Raw genomic sequence first — 11,996 nt, 5'->3', positions numbered from 1 at the left:
CCTCCGGCCACTTCAGTCCTTTTTGTGGCTGAATAATATTCCATTGTATAGACAGACCACATTTTGTTTACCCATTCATCGGTTAATGGACATTTCGGTTGTTTCTGCTTTTTGGCTATTCTGAATAAGCTGCTACATTCCTGTGCAGATTTTTGTGTGCACATATGTTTCTAATTCTCTTGAGTGAAATTGGTGGGTCATGTGGTAACCGTATGTTTAACTTTTTGAGTAACTGCCAGACTTTTCCAAAGTGGCGGCACCATTTTGTATCTACCAGCAGTGAGTGTATTATAGGGTATTATTTACTTTTTTCTTTCCTTTTCTTTCTTTCTTTTTTTTCTGTTGAGACAGTGTTTCACTTTGTTGCCTGGGCTAGAGTGCAGTGGCATCATCATAGCTCACTGAAACCTCAAACCCCAGGGCTTATGCCATCCTCCTGCCTCAGCCTCCTGAGTAGCTGGGACTACAAGCGCATGCCACGATGCCTATCTAATTTTTTTATTTTTGTAGAGACAGAGTCTTGTTATGTTGCCCAGGCTGGTCTCAAACTCCTGGCCTCAAGCAATCCTTCTGCCTCAGCCTCCCAAAGTGCTGGGATTATAGGCATTAGCCACTGTTCCCAGCCTTATTATTTTTTAAAAGTAGATCATTTAAAAAGAAGCCAGCAAATCGTTTACCAACACTGGTACTCCACAAGTGTTCTCAGTAAGAGATCATTTGCAGTGTGCCTCAAAACACATGGACCAGCCTGCCCAGGCACCATGCCGAGAACCACTGTGAACCTGGGGCTTCAACCCCACTAGAAGGGGAGACTTTTTTGGGTTTTTTTGAGTCTGAAATGAAGCAAGCCAGGTAGCTCTTGGGGAAGAGTTTCTGCTTTGTCGCCTTAGTCTGGTCCCCAGTGGTGGCCCACTGTTTAAGAATTGAGCTTTTGTTCTTGAGTCTGCACCCTAATTCCAGAAAGCTGTCCATGGAGCGCTCTTATCAGCGTTGCTCGCTGTGGTGCTTCTGCCTACAGGCTCTGCCGCATCAAGATGCAAAAGCCCAAAACCTCTGCCCAGTATCTTTGGCAAATAGCAGAGCTAGAGGAACGTGTAGTGGCTCGTTCCTGTAATCCCAGCACTTTGGAAGGCCAAGGTGGGAAAATGGCTTCAGGCCACGAGTTCAAGACTAGCCTGGGCAACACAGCAAGACCCCATCTCTATAAAAAAATTTAAAAATGAGCCCGATGTGGTGGTACCAGCTCAGCTATTCAGGAGGCTGAGGTGGGAGGATCTCTTGAGGTCAGGAGTTCCAGGCTGCAGTGAGCTATGATGGCAGCACTGCACTCCAGCCTGGGTGACAGAGCAAAACCCTGTCTCTGAAAAAGAAAGAAAGAAAGTGGAAAAAATTCAGGAGGAGTTGTATATGCCTGTGGTCTCAGCTACTTGGGAGGCGGAGACAGGAGGATCACTTGAGCCCATGAATTAGAGGCTGCAGTGAGCTATGATCAGGCCACTGCACTGCAGCTTGGGTGACAGAGCAAGACCCAAATAAGTGGAGCTAAAGCTCCTCACTCCTCCTGCGATAGCCGGTAGTGGACGCAGGGCTCAGCAGGCTGAGGACCCTCCTGCCTGGCACCCCCGGGGTCCTCTCTTCTCAAAGCCTGTCTTAGAATGCAGCTTAAGGTCTAGAAATTGGGGAGATAGTATAGAATAACCCCTGGTCTTTTCCCTCCCTCTGCCTGCAGAGAAAAGAAATTCTGGGAATGCAATACGGAATACCACGAAGTCCGAGGAACAGAAGATCAAAGACGCCAGGAGAGGTCCCCTGGCACCTTTTCCAAACCAAAAATCTGAAGCAGCAGAACCTCCAAAAACTCCAACCTCGTCTTGTGATTCTACCAATGCAGCCGTCGCCAAGCAAGCCCTGAAAAAGCCCATCAAGGGCAAACAGGCCCCTCGGAAAAAGTGAGTGTCCCCATGAGTCCCCCTCCTAATGCAGAGCAATTTGATTTTCTGACCTTAGGGAAGCCTGCTCAGGTGTCCTGCTGGGGCTAAGTGGTCACCTCTCAGCCTCTCTCTTTCAAAGCCTCAGACTCCTGCAGACGCTGTCAGCGATGCTGTTAGTTGTCAGCATCTCAGTCTGGCATAGGTCCAGAGTGCAAGAGCCTCGCCTCCTTGCCCCCTGCAATGAGAGTAAGCGTCCTGTCTTTGAAACACTCTGAGGCCCTCGTGGGCTGGTGAGCTGAGTGGCCATCGGGCTCCAGTGGACAGAGGTGTTTAAGTGGCATCATTTGCAGGAGTTGCCTCCTAAGCAGTTGTGTGCCTCCCAGCTGGGAGTGTAGTTTTCAGTCCTAATATTTATTTTCTCTTCTCTTCTCACCCAGAGCTCAAGGAAAAACGCAACAGAATCGCAAACTCACGGATTTCTACCCTGTCCGAAGGAGCTCCAGAAAAAGCAAAGCTGAGCTGCAGGTAGAGTCACCTGGTTTTGATTCCAGCTCTTGGAGGGGCAGGAGCGCCCAGTGGGCAGTGCTGGGTCTGTGTGTCCTGAGCCTCGCTTGTGTCGTCTTGGGGCAAGTCTCTGGGCTTCTCTGGCCTTGGTTTTCTCCTCAGTCTATTGGGGTCATCACAGTTTGCTCTGCCTCGTGTTTTTTATTTACTTTTTTCCCTGAGACAGAGTCTTACTCTGTCACCCCAGGTAGAGTGCCGTGGTGTCATCACAGCTCACTATAGCCTCAAACTCCTGGGATCAAGCAATCCTCCTACCTCAGCCTCCCAGGTAGCTGGGACTAAAGGCATGCGCTACCATGCCTGGCTAATTTTTTCTGTTTTTAGTGGAGACAGGGTCTCACTCTTGCTCAGGCTGGTCTCGAACTCCTGAGCTCAAGCGGTCCTCCTATCTTGGCCTCCCAGAGTGCTAGGATTATAGGCTTGAGCCACCGTGCCCGGCCTGCTTTGCCTTTTTGATGGGATCACTGTGAGGCTTGGTGATGACACTTCTGTGAAGGAGCCTTGGACCTTGTAGTATGTGGCATGGGAAGCCAGGCACTGCTGTGACGGTGGTTTTTCCAGGACTTGTTGGCAGGGCCATTTGGAGCCTGGGACCGTGGGGAAGGCTGCCCATTCTTTCAGAGGCTTGTCTCGTCTGTTGTCTGGAAGTTTCCATGTTGTGGCTCAGGGTGGTAAGGAGCAGTGGCTTGGAGCCACTTTCTGATTATATAACCTTAGGCCAGTCACTTACCCTCTCTGCCTTGGCTCTCCTGTCTGTAAAATGGCATGATGACGTACCTGGTGGGCTTGTTGGGTGGAATAAATAAATGTGTTCATGCACGTAGAACCTTTAGAACAATGCCTGGCACACAGCAAGCGCCAGTTAACCGTTACTGTCGTCACCATTGCTTCCCAGTGTTGTTGCTTCCCTGTGTTGTTGCTGCCCTCTGCTCCCCCTTCCCCCGGCTGTCATCGCTAGGACATGCGGAACAGAGGGAAAAGCACCGGTGGGAAGGGCAGCTGGCAGTGCAGGCCTCTGCCACCGTGTTTGCAGAGGGCCGAGCTCTGCAGCAGTCCGTCAATATTTGATGCAGTGAGGTGTGGCTGTTGCCTTTCTGTTAAGGAAACCCAGGGCGTGGCCAGGTCCCTGCCACTCAGGGACACTGGGGCAGCCCCTCCACTCTCCCACACCCCGACAGCGACCGCTGGGCTTGGGAGCGCTGCTCAGGATTGCCCCTACCCAGAGAGCTGGGGACCCCGGCTTGGGCACTTTTAGCGTTTCAATCCTCAGTGGATTCCTTCAGCGGTTTTTATGTTAACTGTCCAGATACACAGTGGTCCCGTATTCATTCTTTCTCTTTCTTTTAATCGATGAAACTTTATTTAAAAAAACAACCCAAAAAGGGGATCTGTTTTTCTCCCCAGAGAGCAGCTTTGGCTCCATTTCCTGAAAAAGGCAGTGTCTTTCCGCCAAGAGTGAGCTGTTATAAAACACTCGCCGGCAGTGGCAGGCTGTGCTAGGTCACCCTTACAGACGGCACTGCGGAGGGTGAGGCGGTGCCAGGCCGCAGAACCCGGGACGCCTCCCAGCCGGCTCGGAGCCGCAGCGCCCACACAGGCGGCCTCTGCTGAGGCTCGCCCAGGGCCGTCTGGGATTCCGGGTGGGGGCAGCTGAGGGAGCCAGGGCTCGGCTGCCGGGAGGAGTGGCGGCTGCAGCAGGCCAGGATGCAGGTCTGCTCAGGCTGGCAGCAGAGGAGCGGGAGGGCAGCGCTTGCGTCCCCAAAGCATGGTCCGCAGGCACAATAAAACTCTCTCTGTTCCTGGACGAAGAGCCACTTGTGAGCGAGAGCCGTGTCCCTCACTGTTTGTGTTGGCTCTGCTGAGTGAGCGCCATGGCAGTCAGGCTGTGTGGGCCGGTTTCGATGGGGCTGTGGCTGCTGCTGGCTAGGGCACTGTAGTCTCCTTTTTTTTTTTTCTTTTTTGCCTCCTCTCCCCACCCAGTATGTTCTCTTGACTGCAAAGAGAGCGCAGGGCAGGGCAGCGCAGCTGGGCCACATCTACCGGGCGAGGTCAGTCCAGACCTGACTGCCCTTCTGGGCTGGGGCGCGTGGGGCAGAAGAGAGGCCGTTATTGGCCAGGTGGTCAGGAGTGAAAGTGAAATCACAGCTTCTCAGAGCTTGCTGAGTCTGAAGACAGTGGGTGAGGCAGCGTCTAGGTACAGGGTCCAGGTCCAAGGCAACAGGGTGGCATCTGGGCTGCAGGGATTGGACACAGGGTGAGCCTTGGAGAGCTGCCCTGAACCCCTTGGCACTTCACTGCAGGGGCCCCTTCACTGGCTGGCCTGGCTTCGGGTCGGGTGGCAGCCAGCACTGGGGCAGGAACTGTGCCTGTTGGCAATGCCCTGGCTTCTTCAACCCCAGCTCAGCCCCAGGGCCCGACACGTAGAGCGACCTGCTGATGCCACCTTGGGAAGGTCCCCTCCTTCCTGTGCACAGGCCCTCCTCACCCGCCCTGGTTTCCACCTCGAGTCCCTCCCAGTCCATCTGCCTCTAGGCCCCGCTGTGGGCTGCTGCCACAGTTCCTTTAGCAAGCCCAGAGCTGGTTGTTGACATGCCCCAGACTTCTGGCCTTCGGGAGACTCGGCCTCCCTGGCTGTGCGTCTGGGCGTCCAGCCTGGCCCCAGCTCATTTCCTCTGTGCTGTGGTCAGTCCCAGCAGGAAAATCCCCAGTTGGCCACCCTGCTCCCGTTTACAGAGGCCGCCATGTTCCTCACAACTCTGCACACTTGCTGCGAACTGATCACGCAGCAAGGCGGTTGTGTGTGTGTGGCGGTGCTTGGAGGGCCTATTTCTCGCCACTGTTCTAGGCCAGGAGATTCCACAGAGAACTAGATCAGGCCCCTGCAGGGCCTCCACGTAGTCATGGAGTTTGTATTCAAGTGCGGAGTGATTAATAAAAAAAGATAACTAGAAGAACAAGATAATTCTGGACAGCACTTCGTTATTAATCTTATAAAACAGAGTGGTTTCGTAGTGTGGCTAGATTAAGGCTGCTTTAGCCATGGTAGTCGGGGAAGTTTCTCCAAGGAAGTGAGGATCAAGCCAGACAAATAGATAGGGGACAGGGCACCCCAGGCAGGGGGACGAGCAAGTGCAAAGGCCCCGAGGCAGGAAGAAGTTTGGCCTTATGAACCAGCCAGCAGTTGTGGCTGAGGGTGGGCGCGTGGGCCAGGGAGGTAGATGAGGCTAGGGCAGCAGGGTCTGTGCCTCCAGAACCTCTAAACCATCAGAAAAGGTTTGAATTTTTATCTCAGTGGCAGTGGGAAGCTGCAGGAAGCCTTTTGTGTAAATAACTTTTTATTTTGGAATAATTTTAGACTTATAGAAAAGTTGCAAAGGTAGTACAGGGTTCCCATAGGGCCCCTCACCCAGCTTCTCCCAGTGTTAACCGTTAATTTTCCCTGGTAGATTTGTCACCACTAAGGAACCAACGCTGGTGCATAGCTATTCAGTAAACTCACTGGGAGGCTTTGAGCAGGGAATTGACACAATCTCCTTCACGTCTGGTGGATACTGGAGTGTGCGGGGTCAGCGTGGAAGCCGGGAGAGTGGCGAGCTGGCCGTGGCTCGGCTGGAGGGCAGCAGCACGCACAGAGAGGAGGTGGCTGGATTGGGGGCTGTCTTTGAGGTCACTGTTCACCAGTGTCCCCAGCATCACAGGGCCTGGCACATTGCAGATGTGGACCAAGTGGCTGGAGGAGCTGCGAGCTGGGTGGGGCCTCTGCGTGGGGACGATCTGAGCCGGGCAGCTGGGGCCGCCCCCCACACACGTCACCCCATTTGGCAGTGGTCCATGCCGGCGAGCCACGCTGGTCTGGGGCTTCTGGTATGTCTCTGTATGGTTCCCTTTTGCTCCCCAGGGTCCTGTGCACCAGCAGAGCAGGGGACCCAGGTTAGGGACGGAGCAAGAGGGGTGGCCCTATGGAAGAGGTGACACTAGGAATGACACAGGGCTGTGCTGACTCTCCAGGTGGGAGGCCCTCTTCTCATCCCTGGTGGTGGCTTCTGGGAGATGGAGCTCAGAGATCTAAACAGACGCCTGGAGGGGCCCTCCGATAGGAGGGACGTGGCACACACATGTCCTGTTCCAAGGGCGTAGCCTCTAATCTGTCATAGCTGATTTTATGTGAAGTCAGAGTCCTGCTTTTTAGATGTCAGTGATTGTACATTTTTTTTTACTTTTGAGACAATCTTACTTTGATCTTGCTCTGTCACCCAGGCTGGAGTGCAGTGGCCCAATTCATAGCTCACTGTAGCCTTGAACTCCTGGGCTCAAGTAGTCCTCTTGCCTCAGTTCCTGAGTAGCTAGGACTACAGGTGTGTGCCACCATGCCCAGCTAATTTTTTAATTTTTTGTAGAGACAGGGTCTCACTGTGTTGCCCAGGCTGGTCTCAAACTCCTGGACTCAAGTGATCCTCCCGCCTTGGCCTCCCAAAGTGCGGGGATTACAGCTGTGAGGCACCGTACCTGGCCAATTTGGACTTTTTTTAAAACGCTGCGTGGGCCAAACAGAACAAACCCTCAAGCCCCATTCTGCCTTTGGGCCACCGCTGTGTTCCTCCCAATCCAGTTGAACCTCAGGTGACAGATCATCCACAACATAGGGGTGATAAGAAATGGAGAAAGGTGCCTGGGAGGTTTGGCACCATTGGGGACCGATGTCTTGGAGGCCGACTGTGACCCTGTGGGCGTGGCCTGGGCTGCCAGGGCTTGAGGCCATGGAACGACCCAGAACGGCCTAGAGAGAAGGCTGATCCTGCTCTTCTTTTTTCTTGCTTCTCCACCCAGTCGGAAGAAAGGAAAAGAATAGATGAATTGATCGAGAGTGGGAAGGAAGAAGGCATGAAGGTAAGGGTGGCATTGCCTGCGTCGGGGCTGGGCTGGAGCGCTCACCTCCCCTGGTCCCGCAGCCAAGTCCCCTCCTGTGGCCACTGTGACCAGTCAGGCTCTCGTAGGCTGTTAAGGAGGCAGTTACTAAAACTCGTTAGGGAAATGTCTTATGAAGGAAACATAAATGGCCCTTGTATGGAAGTATTATCCTGGGGAAACTTTTGTTTTAGGAATTGTGTGAAAATACCCCTAACATAACATTTACCATTTTAACCATCATATAAAGTATACAGTCCAGTGGCATTTAGTGCATTAATGCTGCGCAGCCATCATCTCTGTCTAATTCTAAAACGTTTTCATCCTCCCAGACAGAAACCCTGTGCCCAATACCAGTGGTTCTGCCCGCCCTCTGTAGTCCGCGGCAGCCACTGTCTGCTTTCTGTTTCTGGGTTTGCCTCTTCTGGACAGGTGACATGAATGGAATCATGCAGCATGTAGCCGGTTCCGTCTGGCTTCCCGAAACTCTGTTGTCCTGGGAATGGCAATGTCCAAGAAGGTTGCTTTTCTCTTAGTGTATTTCAAGCTCATTTGGTTCGGCCACAGTGGTGGCCAGATGAGTCTGTCCTTGGACCCGAGAGTCAGAAAGCTGCCGCTTCTCTCCTCCCAGGGGGATCCAAACTTAAGTCCTGGGCCCCTCGATCAGCCCCCTCCAACTCCGTGTGTAATAGAATGAGGAGAAACGAAGAGGGTAAATTATGGAATGAAGGACCCAGAATACTGGGTCCTGTTTGCCAAGAGAGATGTAGAGCGTGGTGCCTACGCATAGAGACCAGCTGTGTGGATTTGATTCCCTGCTACACCACTGCCCACCTGTGTGGCCTTCAACACGTGGCGCTGCCTGTCTAAGCCTCAGTTTCCTCCTTTGTAAAATGGGGCAACACCCACCTAGCAGATCTCTCCCGAGGATCTGATGTAACAGTGCTTTCCAGATGGACACAGGAACCAAATCTGTGGGGTGGTGGAAGTGTTCTAAAGCTAGACTGTGCTGATAGTTGCACAACTGTATACGTTTACTAAAACCCATCCAACCGTACATGTAAAATGAGTGAATCATGGCATGCCTCAACAAAGCCGTTCAGGAGTGGCGTAAACCCCGAGCTCCTAGGAAGCCTCCGTGCGCGGCAGCATCCATTGCTCTTCTGAACGAGCACTCTGCTCACCTCCCGACAGATTGACCTCATCGATGGCAAAGGCAGAGGCGTGATAGCCACCAAGCAGTTCTCCCGGGGCGACTTCGTGGTGGAATACCACGGGGACCTCATCGAGATCACCGATGCCAAGAAGCGGGAGGCTCTGTATGCACAAGACCCCTCCACAGGCTGCTACATGTACTATTTCCAGTATCTGAGCAAAACCTACTGGTAAGTCCGCCATCACTTTGCGTGGCTTTTCTGTCCTCCAGGCAGAGGGGACAGGCCAGAGGGCCGGGGCCAGAGAGAGCTCCCGAGCCTCTTTGTCAGCCCTGCTTCTTGTTTTGTTCTCGTTGCCTTTTTCAAAGCTGTGTTGCAGCTCCCTCCTCCCCACCCCACACTCTTCCCATTTGTAATACTGGGAATGGGAGCTGTTCTGGATATCATCTCATCCATCGGGAAGCAGACCTGGACTAGTCACATGAAAACCTGTTCAGCAGCTCTCTGGCCTCTCCCTCTTCGGGGCATTTGGCCAGAGCAGCTCTGGAAATCGCTAATTGCTCCTTCCTGGCGAAGGCCGGTGGAGTTGATTTTTATCCATTTATTTATTTTGTAAAACTCTACAGTCACCTCCTGTGTCTCCATAAAGAGTCCTTTGGATTCTCCCACCTCCGCCCCAGGCCCCGCCCGGAGCCTCCCCAGGCTCTTGAAAGTAGCTTTCGAATTGAATCTCTTTCCCAAAAACACGGCTATGCATCGGCATGCCGCCAGCGTTGAGAGCAAGCGCGACTCTGACTGGGTTAAAAGGCTTCTTTCTTGCCCTCCCCCCACCAGCGTGGATGCAACCAGAGAGACGAACCGCCTGGGCAGGCTGATCAACCACAGCAAGTGCGGGAACTGCCAGACCAAACTGCACGACATCGACGGCGTACCTCACCTCATCCTCATCGCCTCCCGAGACATCGAGGCTGGGGAGGAGCTCTTGTATGACTATGGGGACCGCAGCAAGGCTTCCATCGAAGCCTACCCTTGGCTGAAGCATTAGCCGGCCGTCGCCCTCCCTGTCCCACCCTCCCTTCTTCAAAGGACAAAGTGCCCTCAAAGGGAATTGATTTTTTTTTTTTTTTACACACTTAATCTTAGCGGATGACTTCAGATGTTTTTAAAAAATATATTAAGATGCCTTTTCACTGTAGTATTTAAATATCTGTTACAGGTTTCCAAGGTGGACTGGAACAGATGGCCTTATATTACCAAAACTTTTATATTCTAGTTGTTTTTGTACTTTTTTTGCATACAAGTCGAACGTTTGTGCTTCCCGTGCGTGCAGTCCAAGACTCAGCACAGGTTTTAGAGGAAAGAGTCATGTTTGAAGCAGGAAGCCGGGCGAGTCTCCTGCCTCCGGTGGAAGAGCCAGGACTGTGTCCCCGCACTCCCGACGTGCAGAGAAGGCGTGCGAGGAAGACGCTGCCTCCTGGCGGCCTGGACGGGATGTTCCCAAGCTCTTGTTCTCCTGACGTCTCGACAGGCGCACATCGAAGTGTATGAATATTTTTTAAAAAGGTTTCACAGTAAGCTAGTCTTCCCCTCTGCTTTCTTGAAAGCTTACTGACCCTGTGGCCCGGAGCACGGGCCGGGCATAGATTTACTCTTCCATAGGCTGCCGCTTTTCTGGGCACCTCGAAGCATCAGGGCGGATAATGAAACCAGACGTGGGCAGGGAAAGCATCGCTTACCTACCCTGCCAGGGCAGGGTTTCCTGAAACTGGGTTAATTCTTTATAGAAATGTGAACACTGAATTTATTTTAAAAAAAAAATAATAAAAAGCAAAAAAAGAAACCAAAAAAAAAATCAAAAAAAAGAAAAAAGAAAAAAAACCACAGAAAACAACTTACATGTATATAGGTCTTGAAGTGAGTGAAGTGGCTGCATCATTTTTGGGGATTTTTTTTTTGTTTTCGTTTTTGTAGAAGAGATTTGAGATGGTACTCTATTCTAATCAAAAATAAAGTTTTTGTAGCGGGACCAGAAATTACTTACCCGACACCCCCCTGACCCCATCCCTACGACGCACCCCTGATTCTGCTGGGTTGAAAGTTCCAGACCTGCTGTCAAGGCCTTCTGTTTGTCAGACCACCCAGTGTCCTTCCTGTGAAGACGCAGCCATGAACTGGAGTGTGAGCCTACGGGCCCAGGGCCCAGCAGCCCCCAGGGATCAAGGATAAGGCTGAAGTTTTCACCCCGACTGTGACGGCAGGAGGAGTGGGTGGCTTCCTCCTCCCTCCCTAAGCAGGACCCACTCTCACGCACTGTCCCTTCAGTCCAGGGGGCCGGGGCTCAGGAGCTCAGGGGGCTGGGATCTCCGGCTCACCCTGGTCCCAGGTAAATGTGAATGGAGTCAGGTGTGAGAGCCTGTCCTTGTCCTCGATTCACTCCCACCCCAGGCCTCACGACGGTGCTACCTAAGAAAGTCTTCCCCTCACCCCATGCCAGCCTGGTCAGCGGTCAGCCAATTCGAGGAGGATCCGACGGGAGTGTGTAAATGTGAGATAAAATGTCTTGATTGTACCTGTTTGTGGTTTAGCTTTGTATTTAAACAAACAAACAAGGAAATAAACTTGAAAATTATTTGTCATCATAAAAATGAAACAAGAAAAATTAAAATATTTATTGCCAGGCAAGGCCACCTGTGTGTGTGTGTTTGTATAGGGCAGAGGGAGAGGAAGGTAGGGTTTGACTTTCCGTTTTATCGTACGAAAGGGTAACGCGTCCCGTAAGTCTAAACTTTGATGAATGCCTTCCAAAAGAGTCAGAAAGTCTTGCTGATAGGATTTTGAGCCTGTTCCCTAGGATTCCTGGGTTCCTCAGTTTCCTCGTCTGCGTGATGCAGGGTCGTAGGTGTTCCTGGAGGTTCAAAATTAATGCATATTGAGGCTTAGAACAGTGCCTGCCACGGAGCACAAATTTTAGCGGCTATCATTGTTATTATGGTCATTTCTAATTTACGAGACTTGATTCTCGGGTCTTAATGCTGGGAATTGCCCTCTACCAGCCCAGATCTGTGTCTCCGCGTTTGGGCAGCGGAGGCAGATTGGGAGCGTGGTAGAGCCCTTGGTTCAGGGGCAAGAGATCCACTTCCGGCATCAGCTTTAAGCGTTTGTCAGCCATGTGACCTTGGGCACATCACTTACCTCTCTGAAACTTGTCCGTCAAATAGGAATAGTCTGTGTCCACTTGCCACGCAGAGGTGTCTGTCATCAGGTATGTCCTCACCTCGGAGAGGACCGTGTGGCCTAATGGCCACGTGCTCAGGCCCTGGAATAGAATCTCTGGTTCCGGTCACGTGGCAGCATAACCTTGGGCAGGTACCCGACCTTCCCCGTGGGTCACTTTCCCCTGTAACGTGGAGACAAGCACTAGTCCTCGATAGGGGGTGACCGT

The 11,996-nt window shown here is 52.3% G+C and overlaps 1 protein-coding gene across 1 annotated transcript in view; it reads left to right on the top strand.

The window, feature by feature from the left end:
• Positions 1-11,236, top strand: part of SETD8 (SET domain containing (lysine methyltransferase) 8) — a 15,098-nt gene extending 3,862 nt beyond the window's left edge. Inside the window, exons 3-7 of the mRNA XM_012663570.1 lie at positions 1,730-1,949; positions 2,369-2,456; positions 7,323-7,382; positions 8,595-8,785; positions 9,389-11,236. Coding sequence (XP_012519024.1) covers positions 1,730-1,949; positions 2,369-2,456; positions 7,323-7,382; positions 8,595-8,785; positions 9,389-9,599 — 770 coding nt within the window. The 3' untranslated portion in view covers positions 9,600-11,236. The remainder of the gene's footprint in view (positions 1-1,729; positions 1,950-2,368; positions 2,457-7,322; positions 7,383-8,594; positions 8,786-9,388) is intronic.
• Positions 11,237-11,996: the final 760 nt, after the last annotated feature.

The sequence above is a fragment of the Propithecus coquereli genome, unplaced genomic scaffold (genome assembly GCF_000956105.1).
Source record: "Propithecus coquereli isolate 6110/MARCELLA unplaced genomic scaffold, Pcoq_1.0 Scaffold81, whole genome shotgun sequence".
NCBI classification, from domain to species: domain Eukaryota; kingdom Metazoa; phylum Chordata; class Mammalia; order Primates; family Indriidae; genus Propithecus; species Propithecus coquereli.
This window is presented reverse-complemented; position numbering and strand designations above follow the sequence as displayed.